At 39.7% G+C, this 18,292-nt stretch overlaps 1 protein-coding gene across 1 annotated transcript; it reads right to left on the bottom strand.

Annotated features, from left to right (window-relative positions):
* On the bottom strand, positions 1-17,985 carry LOC117994995 (zinc finger protein 420-like). Its single transcript, XM_069508177.1, has 16 exons — positions 17,774-17,985; positions 16,466-16,646; positions 15,755-15,847; positions 15,237-15,374; positions 13,401-13,632; positions 12,186-12,307; positions 10,447-11,172; positions 9,478-9,603; positions 8,291-8,421; positions 6,722-6,799; positions 5,778-5,916; positions 4,995-5,098; positions 4,160-4,244; positions 3,368-3,499; positions 1,580-1,780; positions 1-620 (listed from the first exon to the last, which is right to left on the bottom strand). The coding sequence occupies exons 1-16, from the start codon at positions 17,845-17,847 to the stop codon at positions 372-374; spliced, it is 2,811 nt and encodes a 936-aa protein (XP_069364278.1). The 5' UTR covers positions 17,848-17,985; the 3' UTR covers positions 1-371.
* Positions 17,986-18,292: the final 307 nt, after the last annotated feature.

Below are 18,292 nucleotides of genomic sequence, written 5' to 3'. Positions count from 1 at the left end.
ATTAAAATTTCACTTATTTATATTTTACTGTCAACTGAACAACACAACTGCCTCGTTGGTCTAATAGTTAGCATGTTACTGCATGTGATGAGGATCTGGGTTTCATTCCCCGATCAGGCCAAAAATAGGTATTGGATTTTTCTATTAAGAAATTCTCAGTTCTGTGTTTCACCCCCATGGCTCGGAGAGAATATAAAGATATCGGACCTGCGTCTTATCTCTCTCCGGTTGTGTCGGATTTCCGTCCCATCGGGCTATGATAGAGGGAACAGAGTGTGTACCTGTGTTTGCGCACACATCTCTTGCGCAGTTGAGACTCGGGTAGGAGGAATGATTATAATTTAGATGTCACTCTGTTTGACGATTTATTTTCATTCATTAAGCATTGCGCTAGTTTCACTGGAGTACGACGCCTCATTGATACTATTGTGAGGTCCAATTTGCCCATACGGGACCTCCTTCACATGTTTGGGGCGACTGTTTCGGACCCTGTTCTTGGATTTCTTGGGGTAAGGCTGGTTCGCGTGCGCGTGGTTGATGTGGATCTTCCTCTCTGAAGGGTACACGAAGGTTTTGGGGCACGCGTGGCATTTGAAAGGTCTTGACACTTGGGTGTGGGTCTGTGAACAAAAGAAACATTTGTTGTGAATCTCAATACAAAATAGTTCGAAGTATAATTTCCGCTCACTAACTAATACACGGAAGTCACACATTCAAGTTGTGGTACATTAAGTCATTACTCAAATTGCAGTTCGACACTCAAGTTGCAGTCACATACTGAAGTTATAAGCTAGAATCTATTGATTGTACTTTGAATTTGCTTAGAAGAGTAAAAAACCGGCCAAGTGCGAGTCAGGCTCGCGCAATGAGGGTTCCGTACTACAGTCGTATTTTTTCGACATTTTGCACGATAATTCAAAAACTATGATGCATAAAAATAAATAAAAATCTGTTTTAGAATGTACATGTGAAGACCTTTCATATGATACCCACTTGATATAGTCACTCACTTCCAAAGTTGAAAATACTAATTATTAGTTCATGACCACAATTAATTTTTTTTTGTGTAATCTAACCCTAAATTCGCGGTTTTCAGATTTTTCCCTTAAAGCCAGCTATAAGATCTACCTACCTGCCAAATTTCATGATTCTAGGTCAACGGAAAGTACCCTGTAGGTTCCTTGACAGACAGACAGACAACAAAGTGAACTTATAAGAGTTCCGTTATTCCTTTTGAGGTACGGAACCCTAAAAACAAGACATTATGTCAGAGAAATAAACTTCTCTTTTTATTTTAATTAAAATTTAAAGTGAGCTAAGTCAAAGTGTGCTCCATAGGTCTTGAACTTAGTGCACATGAAACCATACACTCAACTTGCAGTCACAGACTCAAATTGAAATCATACTCAAATTGTAGTTACAAACAAGTTGAAGTCACAAACTCAAATAGCAGTCTCATACTCAAATTGAAGTCACACACTTAAATTGCAGTCGAACACGCCAATTACAGTCACACACTTAAAATGAAGTCACACACTCAAATTGAAGTCAAATACTGAAATTATAGTCACACACTCACCCAAAGATGCCTGTTCTTATTAGACTTGCTGGTAAAGCTCCGCGCGCACACGGGACAGTCGAACGTGCGCTTGGGCTCGCTGTGTATTTCCATGTGCATGGTCAACTGGCGCTGGTGGTAGAACCGTTTGTCGCATATCGCGCATTGCACGTCCTTCTTGCCCGAGTGCACTAGCATGTGACTCTTGAGCGCGCTCGAATGCTGTAGAGAAAAATTTCAATTTGATTTTCTAAATATATAAAGAAAAAGTGACTGACTGATCTATAAACGCACAGCTCAAACTACTGAAAGTGTTGCTAAGCGCAAATCTCGAGAACAGCTGAACCGATTTCGCTAATTCTTTTTTTATAATATTCCTTGAAGTACGAGGATGGTTCTTACGGAGAGAAAAATTTAAAAAATTGCCTGAAAAAGTCTAAAAACAACACTTTTCTATATTCCCATACAAAAGATTCGTAATAATATTTAAAAGTCAATTTGAATAGTGGAGGGGTTCTGGGAAGCAAAACAATAAATAATCGACTGTTAGGCGGTACGAAGTTTGCCGGGTTAGCTAGTTTTGAATCATCAATCAATAGACGTCCACTGCTGGACATAGGTCTCTTGTAGGGACTTCCACACGCCACGGCCTTGCGCCGCCGCCATCCAGCGGCTCCCTGCGACCCGTCTGATGTCGTCCGTCCACCTAGTGAGGGGTCTTCCCACGCTGCGTCTTCCGGTACGAGGTCGCCATTCCAGCACCTTAGGACCCCAACGTCTATCGGTTGTACGAACTATGTGCCCTGTCCATTGCCACTTCAGCTTCGCAACCCGTTGAGCTATGTCGGTTACTCTAGTTCTCCTACGGATCTCCTCATTTCCTCATTGATGACGTAGAGAAACTCCACACATAGCTCTCTCCATCGCCCGCTGAGTGACTCTGAGCTTTCTTATGAGGCCCATAGTTTTGAATAAATTATTTGAATTGAATTATAAGTTGAATCGCAATCGTTGAGAGCTCTGCACTCGAAATTGTTGACGAGTATATATACCTAGGACACACAATCCAGTTGGGTAGGTCCGATTTCGAGAAAGAGGTCAACCGCCGAATCCAACTCGGTTGGGCAGTGTTCAGGAAGCTTCGAGATGTCTTCTTGTCCAAAATTCCTCAGTGCTTTAAGACCAAAGTCTTCGAACAGTGCGTGTTGCCAGTGATGACATATGGATCCGAGACATGGTCGCTAACTATGGGCCACATAAGAAAGCTCAGAGTCACTCAGCGGGCGATGGAGAGAGCTATGTGCGGAGTTTCTCTACGTCATCAATGAGGAGATGAGGAGATCCGTAGGAGAACTAGAGTAACCGACATAGCTCAACGGGTTGCGAAGCTGAAGTGGCAATGGGCAGGGCACATAGTTCGTACAACTGATAGACGTTGGGGTCCCAAGGTGCTGGAATGGCGACCTCGCACCGGAAGACGCAGCGTTGGACGGACGACATCAGACGAGTCGCAGGGAGCCGCTGAATTCAGGCGGTGCAAGACCGTCCGAATAGAGTCCAGCAGTGGACGTCTATTCTTTTTCTTTTCTTTCTTCTTTTTTTTTTAAAAGAATATTAGCCATGTTAAATGACTAATATTCCCCTTTCCTCTCCAACTAAGCGTCAAGCTTGTGCTAGGAGTAGGTACGACAATAGTGCAATGGGCGGGGTTTGAACCGTCGACCTTTTGGTTTTCAGTCCACTCCTTTACCGGTTGAGCTATTGAGGCTCTATTGGTTGATGATGATGATGATAAGTGGAAGTCGTCACCTGAAACACCCGTCCGCACTGCTCGCACAGACAGCGCTCGTGCGCGTTGGCGAACTGCGTGCGCGTCTGATCTCGGTGCTGCCTCTTGAAATGGTACGTATAGTGTTTGAACCCCTTCAGCTTCACGCCGCACTATAGAATAGAATATAATAGAATGTTTTTTTATTCATGTAAACTTTTTACAAGTGCTTATGAATAGTCAGATAGTTTTAATTTACCACTGGTTCATGGGCGGCGGTAATCACTTAACATCAGGTGACCCGCCTGCTCGTTTGCCCGCTATATCTATTTTAAAAAAACCGGCCAAGTGCGAGTCAGGCTCGCGCAATGAGGGTTCCGTACTACAGTCGTATTTTTTCGACATTTTGCACGATAATTCAAAAACTATGATGCATTAAAATAAAAAAAAATCTGTTTTAGAATGTACAGGTGAAGACCTTTCATATGATACCCCACTTGATATAGTCACTCACTTCGAAAGTTGAAAATACTAATTATTAGTTCATGACCACAATTTAATTTTTTTTGTGTGATCTAACCCTAAATTCACGGTTTTCAGATTTTTCCCCAAATGTCAGCTATAAGATCTACCTACCTGCCAAATTTTATGATACTAGGTCAACGAGAAGTGGGTTTCTTGACAGACAGACAGACAACAAAGTCTATAACAACAACAACAAACTATAAGGGTTCCGTTTTTCCTTTTGAGGTACGGAACCCTAAAAAAAAGTAACAGTCTGTCTGTTAAAACATTTTCGCATTTACATATTAGTATGGAGTACTAGTAGTAACCTGTTCGCAAGTGATGGTGAGCTCGCCGCGTCGCCGTGGGGGACCGGTGACCTTACGCCGCGTCGGCTCGTTGCGTTGCAGCTTACTGCACCAGTACCACAAACAATATAGTGAACAACAGCCCCGCAACACGCAGCCCGTGATAGCCTAGTGGTTAGGACGTCCGCCTTCTAATCAAAGGTCGGGGGTTCGATCCCGGGCACGCACCTCTAACTTCGTCTAATTAAATATAACTTGCTTAAACGGTGAAGGAAAACATGGTGAGGAAACCTGCATGCCTGAGAGTTCTCCATAATGTTCTCAAAGGTGTGTGAAGTCTACCAATCCGCACATGGCCAGTAGACTATGGCCAAATCCATTCTCGATGGGTTGATCATGATGGGGATGATCGGTTTATAATGATTGATGTTGAGTCATGGGCGACGGTGATCACTTAACATCAGGTGAGCCGCGCGGGCTCCTTTACTCGTTAATTTACTTTTTTTTATTTTTTATTCAGATACAAGTTAGCCCTTGACTGCAATCTCACCTGGTGGTAAGTGATGATGCAGTCTAAGATGATAGCGGGCTAACCTGGAAGGGGTATGGCAGTTTTTAATAAACCCATGCCCCTTTGGTTTCTACACAGCATCGTACCGGAACGCTAAATCGCTTGGCGGCACGGCTTTGCCGGTAGGGTGGTAACCAGCCACGGCCGAAGCCTCCCACCAGGCCAGACCAGAAAGTTAGAAATTATAAAATTCCGAATCCCTGCCAGGAATCGAACCCGGGACCTCCCACTATTAAGATCACAGCGCTCACCACTGCGCCAGGGAGGTCGTCAAGACTTACTTACTCTTCAGTGGTGTGCCTCAGCGAGACCACAAGGTGTTGCTCGTAGGCCGTCTGCGAAGCGAAGCGGATGTTGCACTCCACGCACAGCGGGCCAGTTAGAGGTGCCTGGAAATAATAATAACTACACTTGAACTTATATTTTATTTTATTTTTATTTTATTAGGAAAACCAACAGCTTACATTCATCATCATCATCATCATCAACCAATAGACGTCCACTGCTGGACGTCTATTGGTTGAAGATCTCTTGTAGGGACTTCCACACGCCACGGTCTTGCGCCGGCTGGATCCAGCGGCTCCCTGCGACTCGTCTGATGTCGTCCGTCACCTTGTTGTGGGTCTTCCAACACTACTTCTTCCGGTGCGAGGTCGCCATTCTAGCACCTTGGGACCCCAACGTGTATCGGTTGTACGAACTATGTGCCCTGCCCATTGCCACTTTAGCTTCGCAACCCGTTGAGCTATGTCGGTTACTCTAGTTCTCCTACGGATCTCCTCATTTCCTCATTGATGACGTAGAGAAACTCCGCACATAGCTCTCTCCATCGCCCGCTGAGTGACTCTGAGCTTTCTTATGAGGCCATTACACAGCTTACATTAATCTATTATAATCTTCCGTCTTTCTGTCAGCGGGTTGTATCTCCTGGACGGTAATAGTTAGTTGAAATTTTCACAGAAAATAAAAAATTAAAATAAAGGATTTATTATTTGTCAGCGTTGGCATCCTTCGAGTACGGAAACTAGCGCAAGCGAAGCAAGCGTGAAACTTTTCTTGAATACTAACCTGTGTGTCTTCGAATTGATGCTTCATCTTGACGTGCAAAGCGAGCCCTCGCTCCCCAATGAAGGAAAACCCGCACAGTGCACAAACGCAGTCTGACGGGTGCTTTTTGCGTATGTGCGACATCAAGGACGTCAGCTTACTGCGAAAAAAAAGTATAGTGTAACACTTGTTACGTAGGGGAAAGGCTGCTGCGGCCAAAGAAACGCTGCGAGTTCGGTAATAGCGTATATTTACTAACCACTATTACATGATCCCCGACAACCAGCACTAGGGTACCGAGGGCAGTGCCGACTTGGCGGCTGCAAACCCAGGGAAACCGTAATACCGGTATAGTAGGCAAGTCCCAAGAGTGCCGACTCGGCGGCTGCTGCTTGTTACTTCGGACGAAAGGATACAGAACATTGTACAGCTTCAGGATATATGGGGCCCAACAGCGGTGGGTGATCGCGCGTTATACCCACCTAGTGGCGCCATCTGTTGTCGCCGTTGGAACTACTTATATGTTACAATAGTAAAAAAGCACTGTCTATTTATTGCACCTCAGCGAATTGGGATGATGCCTATGTCAAAAATCAGTACCCTAAAACCCTTATCATAAATGCCAAAGTGTGTTTTGAAAATGGATTGACGTGATTTTTTGCTTGGGTATAGATAAAGACCTGGAGAGTGACATAGAATACTTTTTATCCCGGAAAATCAAAGAGTTCCCACGGGATTTTTAAGAAACCTAATTCCACGCGGACGAAGTCGCGGGCATCAGCAAGTAAATTACATCTTAGGAAATATTAAGAAGAGTGTCAAGTCAAAGTCAAGTGTCCCCTTTGTTCACCCCTTGTTGGAATATTGTAAGCCTTTGTTCTCCAACAGCGCCCCCCTGTCAATGTCATACAAGTGCCAAGAGAGCCGTGTCGCACTGTATTTGGAACTCCATGGTTAGCACTGACCTGAACTCCACGTCGTCGCAGTGCGGACACTTGGTTTTGGTGCCGTTGTGCCAGCGCCCGTGCGACTTCGCCGTGTTCCTGGAGCAAATTAAAAAAAACCGTCCAAGTGCGAGTCAGGCTCGCGCAATGAGGGTTCCGTACTACAGTCGTATTTCTTCGACATTTTGCAGGATAATTCAAAAACTATGGCCCCGATTCTCTAGTCTCTCTCTAAACTAAATTTAGAGTATCTGCATCCTTTTCTTTTTACTAATGCTAAAAAAGGAACGGAACATGACTTTCACATTTAAAGACTCTAAAATTTAGTGCACAATACAAATTTAAACAGTAGGTTCGCGAGTGCGTGCTAAAATCACGGGTTTTACCATCTAAAAATTAAATTTAGAAATGTCAAACTGCTTCTGTCCTTTTCATATTACAATAGTAAGAAGAGGGTGCGAATACTCTAAAATTAGGTTGTGCTTAGAATCGGTGCCAATGATACGTAAAAATAAATAAAAACCTGTTTTAGAATGCACAGGTGAAGACCTTTCATATGATACCCCACTTGATATAGTAATCTTACTTAGAAAATTGAAAATACTAATTATTAGTTCATGACCAGAATTTAATTTTTTTTGTTTGACGTTACCAAAAATTCACAGTTTTCAGATTTTTCCCCAAATGTCAGCTATAGGATCTACCTACCTGCCAAATTTCATGATTCTAGGTCAACGGGAAGTACCCTGTAGGTTTCTTGACAGACAGACAGACAACAAAGTGATCCTATAAGGGTTCCGTTTTTCTTTTTGAGGTACGGACCCCTAACAAATCCTTATGGCGAAATGGGATTGAAGTTGTACACGGCTGCTCTCTTAAGACGCGTTGCGGGCGACGGACGGGGCACGGGAGGTGGCGCGGGCCGCCCGAGCGCTAATTTGTTGCACGCTTTTCATAAATATTTATATTTAAAATTCTCTGTGCTCTGTTACCATAAAATAATACCGTAATCCCTTAGTGTATTAAACGTTGAACGTAAATACGAAATTTTATTAACATTGATTTTATATCAATCGAATAAAACTGGTTTTTCTCCTAATGTTCGTGTGAAAAATGCGTATTTTGGGAAATTTCGCGATTTTAGATGTACCTAATCATAAGTTTTTCCGTACACCAATGCCGTCGGTAGTTTTGTAGTATCATAATATCAGTAATCATCAGTACTATCAGTCTATCACATGTCTTTGTTTTTGCCAGCATTCTATTTTTTTTTTTTATATTTATTTATTAGGAACACACACAATACATTAATTTAACACAAACTACGACACTTATAAACAAACACAGGCTGATAAATGTATCTATAAAATGTGTACACAGCATTTGCAAAATATCTAGACAAATAAAAAGAACTTAACTAACTACTTAACTAAACAAATAACTAAGTTACTTAGGAGATGAACCCACCGTAAAATGATAAGACCTTTTTTTTGAATGCAGTAGCTGAGTCATGAAATATGTCGATATTCTGGTTACACCCTATATTTTTTACCCCGATATTTTTAAAGCCGGTTAAAACCAAAAGCCTACCTATGCCTAGTGTAGAAGGGGCACATGGTGCAGGAGTACCGCACTATGTGCGTCATGTTGAGATGGTGCAACAGCTTCTGGCGACTCGACGTGTGGATGCCACAGATCGCGCACTCGAACTCTCCGTATTTCTGGAACAAGAGAGCTCTATTTTTTCCTACACGTTAGCCCTTGACTGCGATTCCACTTAGTTGTGAACTCGCAGTCATGTTTCACCAGATTTCGGTCTTAGAATGACAAGGATTTCGGTCATAGTCCCCACTCTGGTAAGGTGCGGATTGGCAGATTTCACATACCCTCAAAAACATTATGCAATACCCTCAGGCATTCAAGTTTCCTCACATTTTTATTCACCGTTAGGGCTTTTACGCACTCATCCGCGATTTGACGGATCCGTCAAAATACGATTCGAATTAGTACGTATTCGTATGACGGCCACTTGGAAGAATCACTGATACGTACTGAATAGGCTGAGTGCTAGTCCTTTAGCTAGCAATATCGGCGTAAGAGCAATACTAATCCTCTCTATTCCCTATCCATGTTGTATTCCAAGGTACACATTACTTACGTCTGTATGTTGCTGTATATTTGCCTCTAAAAATTTAACTCCTCACGTGCCATTTTAACTTTGTGTCAAATTTCATGTGAAAAGTACTATTTTGGTCCTTATTTTAAAGGTGAACGAACCGTACTTTTGACATGACAGTTGACCCACAGAGTTGAAATGGCGCATGAGGAGTCATTTTTAGGGTTCCGTACCTCAAAAGGAAAAACGGAACCCTTATAGGATCACTTTGTTGTCTGTCTGTCAAGAAACCTACAGGGTACTTCCCGTTGACCTAGAATCATGAAATTTGGCAGGTAGGTAGATCTTATAGCTGACATTTGGGGAAAAATCTGAAAAACCGTGAATTTAGGGTTAGATCACACAAAAAAAATTAAATTGTGGTCATGCACTAATAATTAGTATTTTCAACTTTCGAAGTGAGTGACTATATCAAGTGGGGTATCATATGAAAGGTCTTCACCTGTACATTCTAAAACAGATTTTTATTTAATTTTATGCATCATAGTTTTTGAATTATCGTGCAAAATGTCGAAAAAATACGACTGTAGTACGGAACCCTCATTGCGCGAGCCTGACTCGCACTTGGCCGGTTTTTTTACGGACTATACACAGTTCTTACGTCTGTATGTTGCTCCATATGTGCCTCAAAGGCGTCTTCGAACTGGTACCCTTTGTAGCAATACGTGCACTTGTATGTCGAGTTCTTGTATAGAGGAGTATCCTTCTTGCATTGTATATCTGCGATCTGTAACATACAAATACTATGCATTTTATCAAGAAGAGCGCGCACTGAAAAGAGTAACTGATGAATTTCTTGTCGGCTCTTCTCAGTGTAATCTGCTTTCCGAACCAGTGGTAAGTTCCCGATCTAATAAAGTTTCTTCAATCCTAACCTAATCTTAGGATTAGGTAACAGAAGAATGGACAGGTTAGGTACCAAATACTAATTAAATCTTGTTCTCTAGTCGTGTCATATCCCAACCTATCGACGACTCACTACTGAGAACGGGTGTCCTCTTAGAATGAAGGCTCAGTGTAGATTTGCAGACTTCACACACCACTGACAATATTATGGAGAACTCTCAGGCATGCAGCTTTCCTCACCATGTTTTCCTTCACCGTTACAGCAATTGTTACTTCTTCTAATTCTTCTCCGAAAAGTTATACCCGTATAGTTAAAATTGTACTCGTTATATTCCGAAGAGGTGCGTATCCGGGATCAAACCCCCGACCCCCAAAATCTTAACAACTGTAAGCTATTACCGCTATCGTGTCCCCCCCCCCCAAAAAAAAACCTGCTGGAAAATCTGCATCAATCATTATTACAATCGCAATTGTTCTGATTGGCTGAACTTACGGTATTCTTGTTGCAACAATGCATTGTAGCCAATAGTGAGCGAGCGTCAACCAATCAGAGGTGATTGCGATCGTGACATTGTAGCTGTCATTCAATTGCAGTAAAATGACAGCTACAGTCACAATCACGCTGATTGGTTGACGCCCGCTCATTATTGGCTACAATGCATTGTTGCAACAAGAACACCATAAGTTCAGCCAATCACAAGAATGGTGATGAAAGTAAACTTACCTGTTGTTCATACGTCAAAACGGATACTTTAAACAGTTCCATACCACCCGTGGGCGGTTTTCTCCTCAAATAATGCCCCTGGAATTCCGTCTTACGTTTTCGACTACTCTTTTTAACTTTACCATCTTTATTAAATTTATTTAATGCAACTTTTGATTTATTCACTTTAACTTTAGTTTTTCGTTTAACTTTGCTTAATGTACCCTTTTTATTTATTTTAACTTTAGTTTTGTTGACACACTTTTCAGTATTCTCACTTTTGACAGTCAGTTCTACTAGTTCTATATCACTGTCATTTCTATCTGATACATCCATGTCATCAGGGAAATCCATGTCACAGTCATCAGTTCCATCGGGCAAATTGACATTTTTGTTCATAAACTTGTTATTGTCGTGAATGTCATCATTTCTATCAGGTGCGTGGACATTACAGACATTTCTATTCATTACATGGAAATTGTTGACATTTTCATTCGTGATTTTGACATTTTCATCCAGGAAATCCATGTCAAAGTCATTATCTTGACCAGGTAAGTTGATGTTAATAATGTCATTTTTATCCGTGTATGAAACATTATGGTCATTTACGTTGGGAACATTTATATCACCATCAATATCATGGTTTGGAAATTCCACATCCACTTCTATGCTTTTGTTTAAAAGTTTGACATTTTTGCAACTGTCATTTTTGTTACTTTTACCTGTGATGCCTATATTCTTTATGATCTGTAAAATTGGAATACTTACTACAAATTTTCGAGAAAGAAAAATGTTATGTATTTCTACGATAGACATCATCATCTGAAACCATCATAGGCCCACTAAACATAGGTCTCCTTTCAGAATGAGAAGGGTTTAGGACCTACACCACCACGCTGGTCAAGTGCATATAGGCAGACATCCTACAACTTTGAGAACATTATGGAGAATTCTCAGGCATGCAGGTTTCCTCGCGATATTTTTCTTCATCGATAAAGTCTAAAACACACATAATATCGAAAATAGAGATTCGTAGTCAGAATCCAACCCGGGAACTCCCTGAATACGAGGCAGACGTCTAGACCACAAGGCAACCACCAAAACACCGATTTTTAACAAAATAACTACCTGCCTAATCAAATAGCAGAAGATACTAGAATCAAGCCAAGCCAAGCCAAATCTAAAATTGCATCATGGCTCGCTTCCTTAAGCTACGATGAAACTGAAAAACTTTTCTTGCATTTAACATAAGGGCACTTTGTCATTACTATTTAGATAATAATCTATACTTAACACAATAATGTATATAATTAATCTTAACGTAGCTTGTACAGTAACCTTATTTTTAATCTTAGATAAATACCTACCTTAGTTAAGTGATCCTAGACTAGTAAACCGAGAGTCAATTTACCGGTTAATTGTTTATTGTTAATTCTATTAGGTACCCACGACACAGGACTACCTAGTGTGGGGTACCATAACACAATGTTATAATTGATTAAACTATGGTATTTTTTTTTTTTCATATAATTCTTAAAAGGCCGGCAACGCATCGGCAGTTCCTCTGGTGCTGCAAATGTTCATGGGCGGCGGTAATCACTTAACATCAGGTTAAGGCCTGCTCGTTTGCTCGCTATATCTATTTAAAAAAAAAAAAATGATAAAGATACATGGTACTTCACAGTTCATTGCTGAGCTATAAAAATATTTGTGAAAAAAAGAAACTAAATAAATTTAACTTATTTTAAGTATGGTTTTACCTTGTCTACGGCGCCATTCAAAAAGCCGTCATTGTCTATGTCATCGTGTAAGAACTCCTCATCACTCGCTATGTCATTCACACCCTCCTCTTTAGGCTCCAAAATTATAGTCAATTTCTTGCCTAAAAATATTCACTTTTTTTAAGGAATATTTTTATAATTTTACAATTAACCAATTCATACTAATACATTTTATAAGCTGATGCCCGTGAATTTAGGGGTTTTTTAGGGTTCCGTACCTCAAAAGGAACCCTTATAGGATCACTTTGTTGTCTGTCTGTAGGTCTGTCAAGAAACCTACTGGGTACTTCCCGTTGACCTAGAATCATGAAATTTGGCAAGTAGGTAGATCTTATAGCTGACATTTGGGTAAAAATCTGAATACCGTGAATTTAGGGTTAGATCACACAAAAAAAAATTAAATTGTGGTCATGAACTAATAATTAGTATTTTCAACTTTCGAAGTGAGTGACTATATCAAGTGGGGTATCATATGAAAGGTCTTCACCTGTGCATTCTAAAACAGATTTTTTTTTATTTTTATGTATCCTAGTTATTGAATTAAAGAAAAAATACGACTGTAGTACGGAACCCTCATTGCGCGAGCCTGACTCGCACTTGGCCGGTTTCCTTTTTTAATCCCGTGGAATTTCTTTGATTTTCTGAGATAAAAAGCAGCCTACGTCTGTCTCTGGGATGCAAGACACCTCTGCACCAATGACCAAACGTCAAAATCGGTTCAATGGACATACTGACATTTAATTATAGCATAAGAGCCTCAATAGTTCAACGGCTGAAGGAGCGGACTAAGATCCGAAAGGTCGCCAGTTCAACTCCCACCTGTTGCACTATTGTCGTACTTATCCTAGCACAAGCTTGACGCTTAGTTGGAGTGGAAGGAGAATATTAGTCATCACTAGCGACCCGCCCCGGCTTCGCATGGGTGCAGTGTAGATACTAATGTGGTGTCAGTGAGATTTCAATTTTCCTAGGGATCTCTAATTTTTTGAGACTTAAACTATACCTATAAACCTTCCTCTTGAATCACTCTATCTATTGGTGAAAACCGCAGTAAAATCCGTTGCGTAGTTTAAGAGATCTACGCGTTCATACATACATACAGACAGCGGGAAGCGACTTTATTTTATACTATGTAAAGATGATGAACTAGGATAATATTCTTTAAAAAAAATATAGTATGGAATTATATGGTACCTTCGTTTTTCACTTCAGTCTTAGTTTCTCTAGAGGGCTCACCATAGATAACTTTCTCCATTTTTACTTTTACATTTTTGTTTTTCTCTCTGTTCTCCGTTTTCACATTTTGACTTTTTTCATCGTAAACAAATTGGTAGTCACTGTAGTCAGGTTCAAATATTTCTTTGCTTATATTTGATTTTAGTTTGTGTTTCTTTCGATTTACAGTTTTTATGGTTTGGATTTTTAGCTGAAAAAAAATATCCAATTTGAGAACCTGTTTTTTTAGAAATCGATTAAGATTTTACGCTTCGAACAAATCTAGCACAATTGAGTATTTGACTCTAATTTTTTATTACTTTATTATAAACTAGAATAAAAATAATGACGTAAACTGACAAAAATTAATTAAATTGATCAAATAACATTTAAATATTTCTGATTAGACAGAGATAGCGATACAGCAGTTTGACGTCACACCTACTAATGCCATAGAAGCTTCGTGCGGTTTCATACAAATTTTCGTTTTGCGAGAAAGGGATAGAAGACCCTCCCACTCCAAAATTAAAATGCCTGTAACTTTGTAAATCTTTGTTGGATTTTAATATTTTTTTCAGCGTACGTCATTATTTTAATCCTAGTTTATATTAAAGTAATAATATTTATCAAATTAAAAAGTAGGCAAATACCCAATTAATATCACTACTTATATTCTAGAATAGAACATGTTTTAATTCACGTCGCGACGTGATCGAAGGACATACAAACACACTTTCGCATTTATAATATCAACAATGATTGGTAGTAGAATTTCGGTAGTCTAAATATATGAATAAAAAGGAAAAACTAACTGACTGACTGATCTATCAACGCAAAGCTCAAACTACTGGACGGATCGGGCTGAAATTTGGCACGCAGTTAGCTATTATGACGTTAACATTTGCTAAGAAAGGATTTCTGAAAATTTAATCCCTGAAGGGGTAAATCAGGGGTTCGAAATTAACCGCAGTCCTACCTAAAAGCCTAGTTTCTAATATGAAAATGAAAATATTTTTTATTCAAGTAAACTTTCACAAGTACTTTTGAATCGTCGGATGCATCTACCACCGGTTCGGAATGCCTTTCCTACCGAGAAGAACCAGCAAGAAACTCGGCGGTTGCTCTTTTCAAATATTATATGATATACAATATTATGCCTTGTATAAAAAAGTATTTGCAGTCCTGTGCGTTGCTGGAACGAGCTGCAGGTCAAATCCACGCTCTTTTATCATTTAGATAATCTTCAATTGTGTAATATGCTTTTTTCAGGAGCATATTTTTAATAGATTTTTTAAACTTGTGCAAAGGTAAGTCCAAAATAGTTTGCGGGATTTTATTATAAATGGTTATAACCATACCCACAAATGACTCAAACTCAAACTCAAATCATTTATTCAGAATTGGTAAAATTTTACGCTTTCTGATAATGTCATAAATTTTTATTTGTAAGATGATATGATATAATGGTAATAATTAAAACGTCGATTGGAGCAATTGGAGGAGGCCTTTGCCAAAAAGTGGCAAACAGACGAATTGTAGGCTATCGAGGCAGTACAAGACTTAATAAATAAGAAATATAATATATTATAAGTGTTAGAAATAAGTTACTTTAGAAATAATAGTTATGTAAAATCGTGTAGTTTAATATTTTGTAATCTTGTACCTATTATTAGCGACTAACAATTATTACTGTAAAAATGAAACATGTCTGAATAAAGGCTTATTTATTATTTATTATTATATAATTAAAACGTACTTAAAACTAAGGCTACGAGATAACTTTTGGACTTTTCCGATATATAAACACAGACTCACCTGTTCATCTTCCCGGCTCAACTTGAGCAATAAATGATGCGCCCTCACACTCCTGCCTCGGAACGCGTCGCAGTTCAGGAGGCGCTGTCCGCACTCCCAACACACTCTCGGAGACCGGACTGCGGTGAACTTGCTCAACTGGAATATTACTAAATATTAGCTGATATCCAATCCCATGGGAACTCTTGGATTTTCCGGGATAATGAGTAGCCCCCTGAATGTAAGCTAACTCTGTACCAAATCAGAAATTTCATCGAAATCAGTTAAACTGTTGGGCCATGAACAGTTGTGTTATGTGTATGTGTTAATCCAGGGTATAATCTGTCTACATTCCAAATTTCACCCAAATCCGTTCAGCCGTTTTTGTGTGATTGAGTAACAAACATCCAAACATCCATACTTTCACATTAATAATATTATTAGGATTAGGATTTCTGATTTATTTGATACAATGTGGGACGTGAGGCCTAGTTGTGACAGCTCTAAGTCGGTAACTGGATGGGTGGCAGACAACTTACAGAAATTCCAGTCACATTCTCATAAGGTTGCTCCAAATTATAGTAATTCAGGGAAAACATGCGTCTGCCTGTATCCAGACATATGATGCAGATCTGAAAACAACATTTTATTAAATAGACTCACTAGGCTGCAATCAGACTTGCTGGCAAGTGATGACTTAGCCTAAGATGGAGCATGCTTGCCTATAGTCGCATTTTAAACTGAGTCAACGTGTTATCTGTCTGTTTCGCTCGCACTTACCTACGACCCGTAAGTGCGAGCGAAACAGACAGATTCACTCTTGACTTGCAGATACTCATATTAAAAGTGCTGAGGAAAATTGATGTGGTTAGTTTTCCATACCCTAGCGGTTCAAATTAGAAACAAGGAAGCAAAGGATATTGTAGATTGTTATTTGTAACACTGTATAACATTCTACAGTATGTGGCAAGATATATTGCACATCAAGCTCTAGAAAGAGATTTTGGCTTCATAGACGGTTGTACGACTCTGTCACTCATACTTCTGTGACATTTTGTAGGTCTCAACGACAGAGACAACGCTCTATGAAACCATCATACAGCAGAAAATTTTCTAATGGGTACTGTAACTCATTCTTTTGCAGGCTAAATCCCATATATGTATGTCTCTTTTGTTTAAGTGTTGCTTTTTGTTTCATCAAGTTTCAAATCAGAACGGTACGAAAGAACTTTTCACTCCAAAAACACTACCTGTTCAGTTTTGGGCACAGCCCCTCTCTGTACAGCCCTCTGCCCACTCTTGGTGGTATAAAAGTCCTCCTCCCTAAAATGTAGTGAGCAGATGAAGGGACCCCGAAGTCTCTGCATGTTCTTCTCTTCAATGCCTAGAGCTTGGATCCAGGCGGCACGCCGGCACTTCTCTGTAGGCAGTCTGTAAATAAAAACTTGATAGTAACTCAGGTCTTTTGTGGGACAAAGTAATATCACTCATTAATTTTCCGGGATAAAAAGTAGCCTATGTCCTTCCCGGGATGCAATCTATATCTGTACCAAATTCCGTCAAAATAGGTTGAACGGATGGGCCGTGAAAGGCTAGCGGACAGACAGACTTTCCCATTTATAATATTAGTATGGATAGCTGCCAAACAGAACAGTTTTGCTGACTGTGAAGCCACCATTCTAACATGACTTGAATAATCATGATGATCTGTCACATCTTTAGTGATAAGGTCGCCCTTTGTTTTTTAAGTGTATCCTGTATTCTTACTCTCTGTAATTTTAGTAACAATAAAGTTGTTTTAAATTAAAATTAATCGTTCAATGTAGTTTTACTTGTAGTTTCAATGTAGTTTTTTCATCAGAACACTAAAATTTTTTATTCACATTTTGCATACATTTGATAAAAAAAGATTTTTACTATTATTATTAGTTATTACATTCATACATTCAATAGAGCTGTGAAAGCCTAGTGGCTAAGACGTCCACCTCCTATTTGGTTCAATACCAGGCACAGCGTGGTGGACTATGGCCAAACCCTTCTCATTCTGAGAGGACACCCGTGCTCAGCAGGGAGTCGGCACAGGTCACAGGTACATTCAAGTAATTTTTGACCATCTTTTGACTAATCTCTATCCAGAATTTATAATTCCTAAATCTCCTTAGTCTGTGAATTAAACCCAGATCTTCTACTTCTAAGGCACCACTCACCAACATGCCAAGGTGAAGTTAACTTCGGTTCTAGGATATAATACACAACTATAAGTAACTCGCTATATCATAAGATAGTGACATAAAATCCCTCTCTTCCGAGTAGTCCTGTGGAACAAGGTCTTTGGCGACTACTTAGCACTGAGACAAACTGGTGGAAGTGGTCATTCCAATCGATTGACGTCCACAGCTGGACAATACAAAGGTAGCAAAGAGCTCCACAGAACACAATCTTTTGTTGCTCTGGTTGTGACCAGCGGCTCCCAGTGACTCGTTAGTCGTTTTAGATTGCAAGCTGTTAGTAGCGGCTTCAAAAGATAACTCACATAGTACATTATATACATAACTCACCTATGAAATGTAACATTTTGGGGGTCTGGTAATATTTCCGAATTATTCACACAAAAAGATACGCAACACCTCATTTTTATGTTGGGTTACTCTTACTTTGTGTACCCTTAAGATTGTATAATGCGGAAAAACATATTAAATATTTAAGAAAAATCACTTTCACAATGATCACAATTTTAATATTTTTATTTTATTTCCCATGTTTTTTTTAAATCTCTATGGTCAAATCACAATCACAGAAAATCTGTGATTACAGATAAATAACCTCAGTAACTGTCACAGAAATCAAGATGACCAACATTGCATAAACTTGTTTATGGTGTTTCTTCTATTCATCTGTGGCAATCACTAAAATACCTCAGAACAAATACCTCTGTCCTTAGTACAGGTTATTAGCCGACTTAATGGTGCCATTACACGTTGGTCCTTTGCCATTCGCCAATTTTATTAACTTACCGATAGAGTGGTTTTGGATGGTGGTTAGAAATTCTCTAACCCCTTCAACACGGCTAAGATCCA

Source organism: Maniola hyperantus, chromosome 28 (genome assembly GCF_902806685.2).
Source record: "Maniola hyperantus chromosome 28, iAphHyp1.2, whole genome shotgun sequence".
Taxonomy (NCBI): domain Eukaryota; kingdom Metazoa; phylum Arthropoda; class Insecta; order Lepidoptera; family Nymphalidae; genus Maniola; species Maniola hyperantus.
Note: the sequence above shows the minus strand (reverse complement) of the source record. Positions and strands in the feature narration are given on the sequence as shown.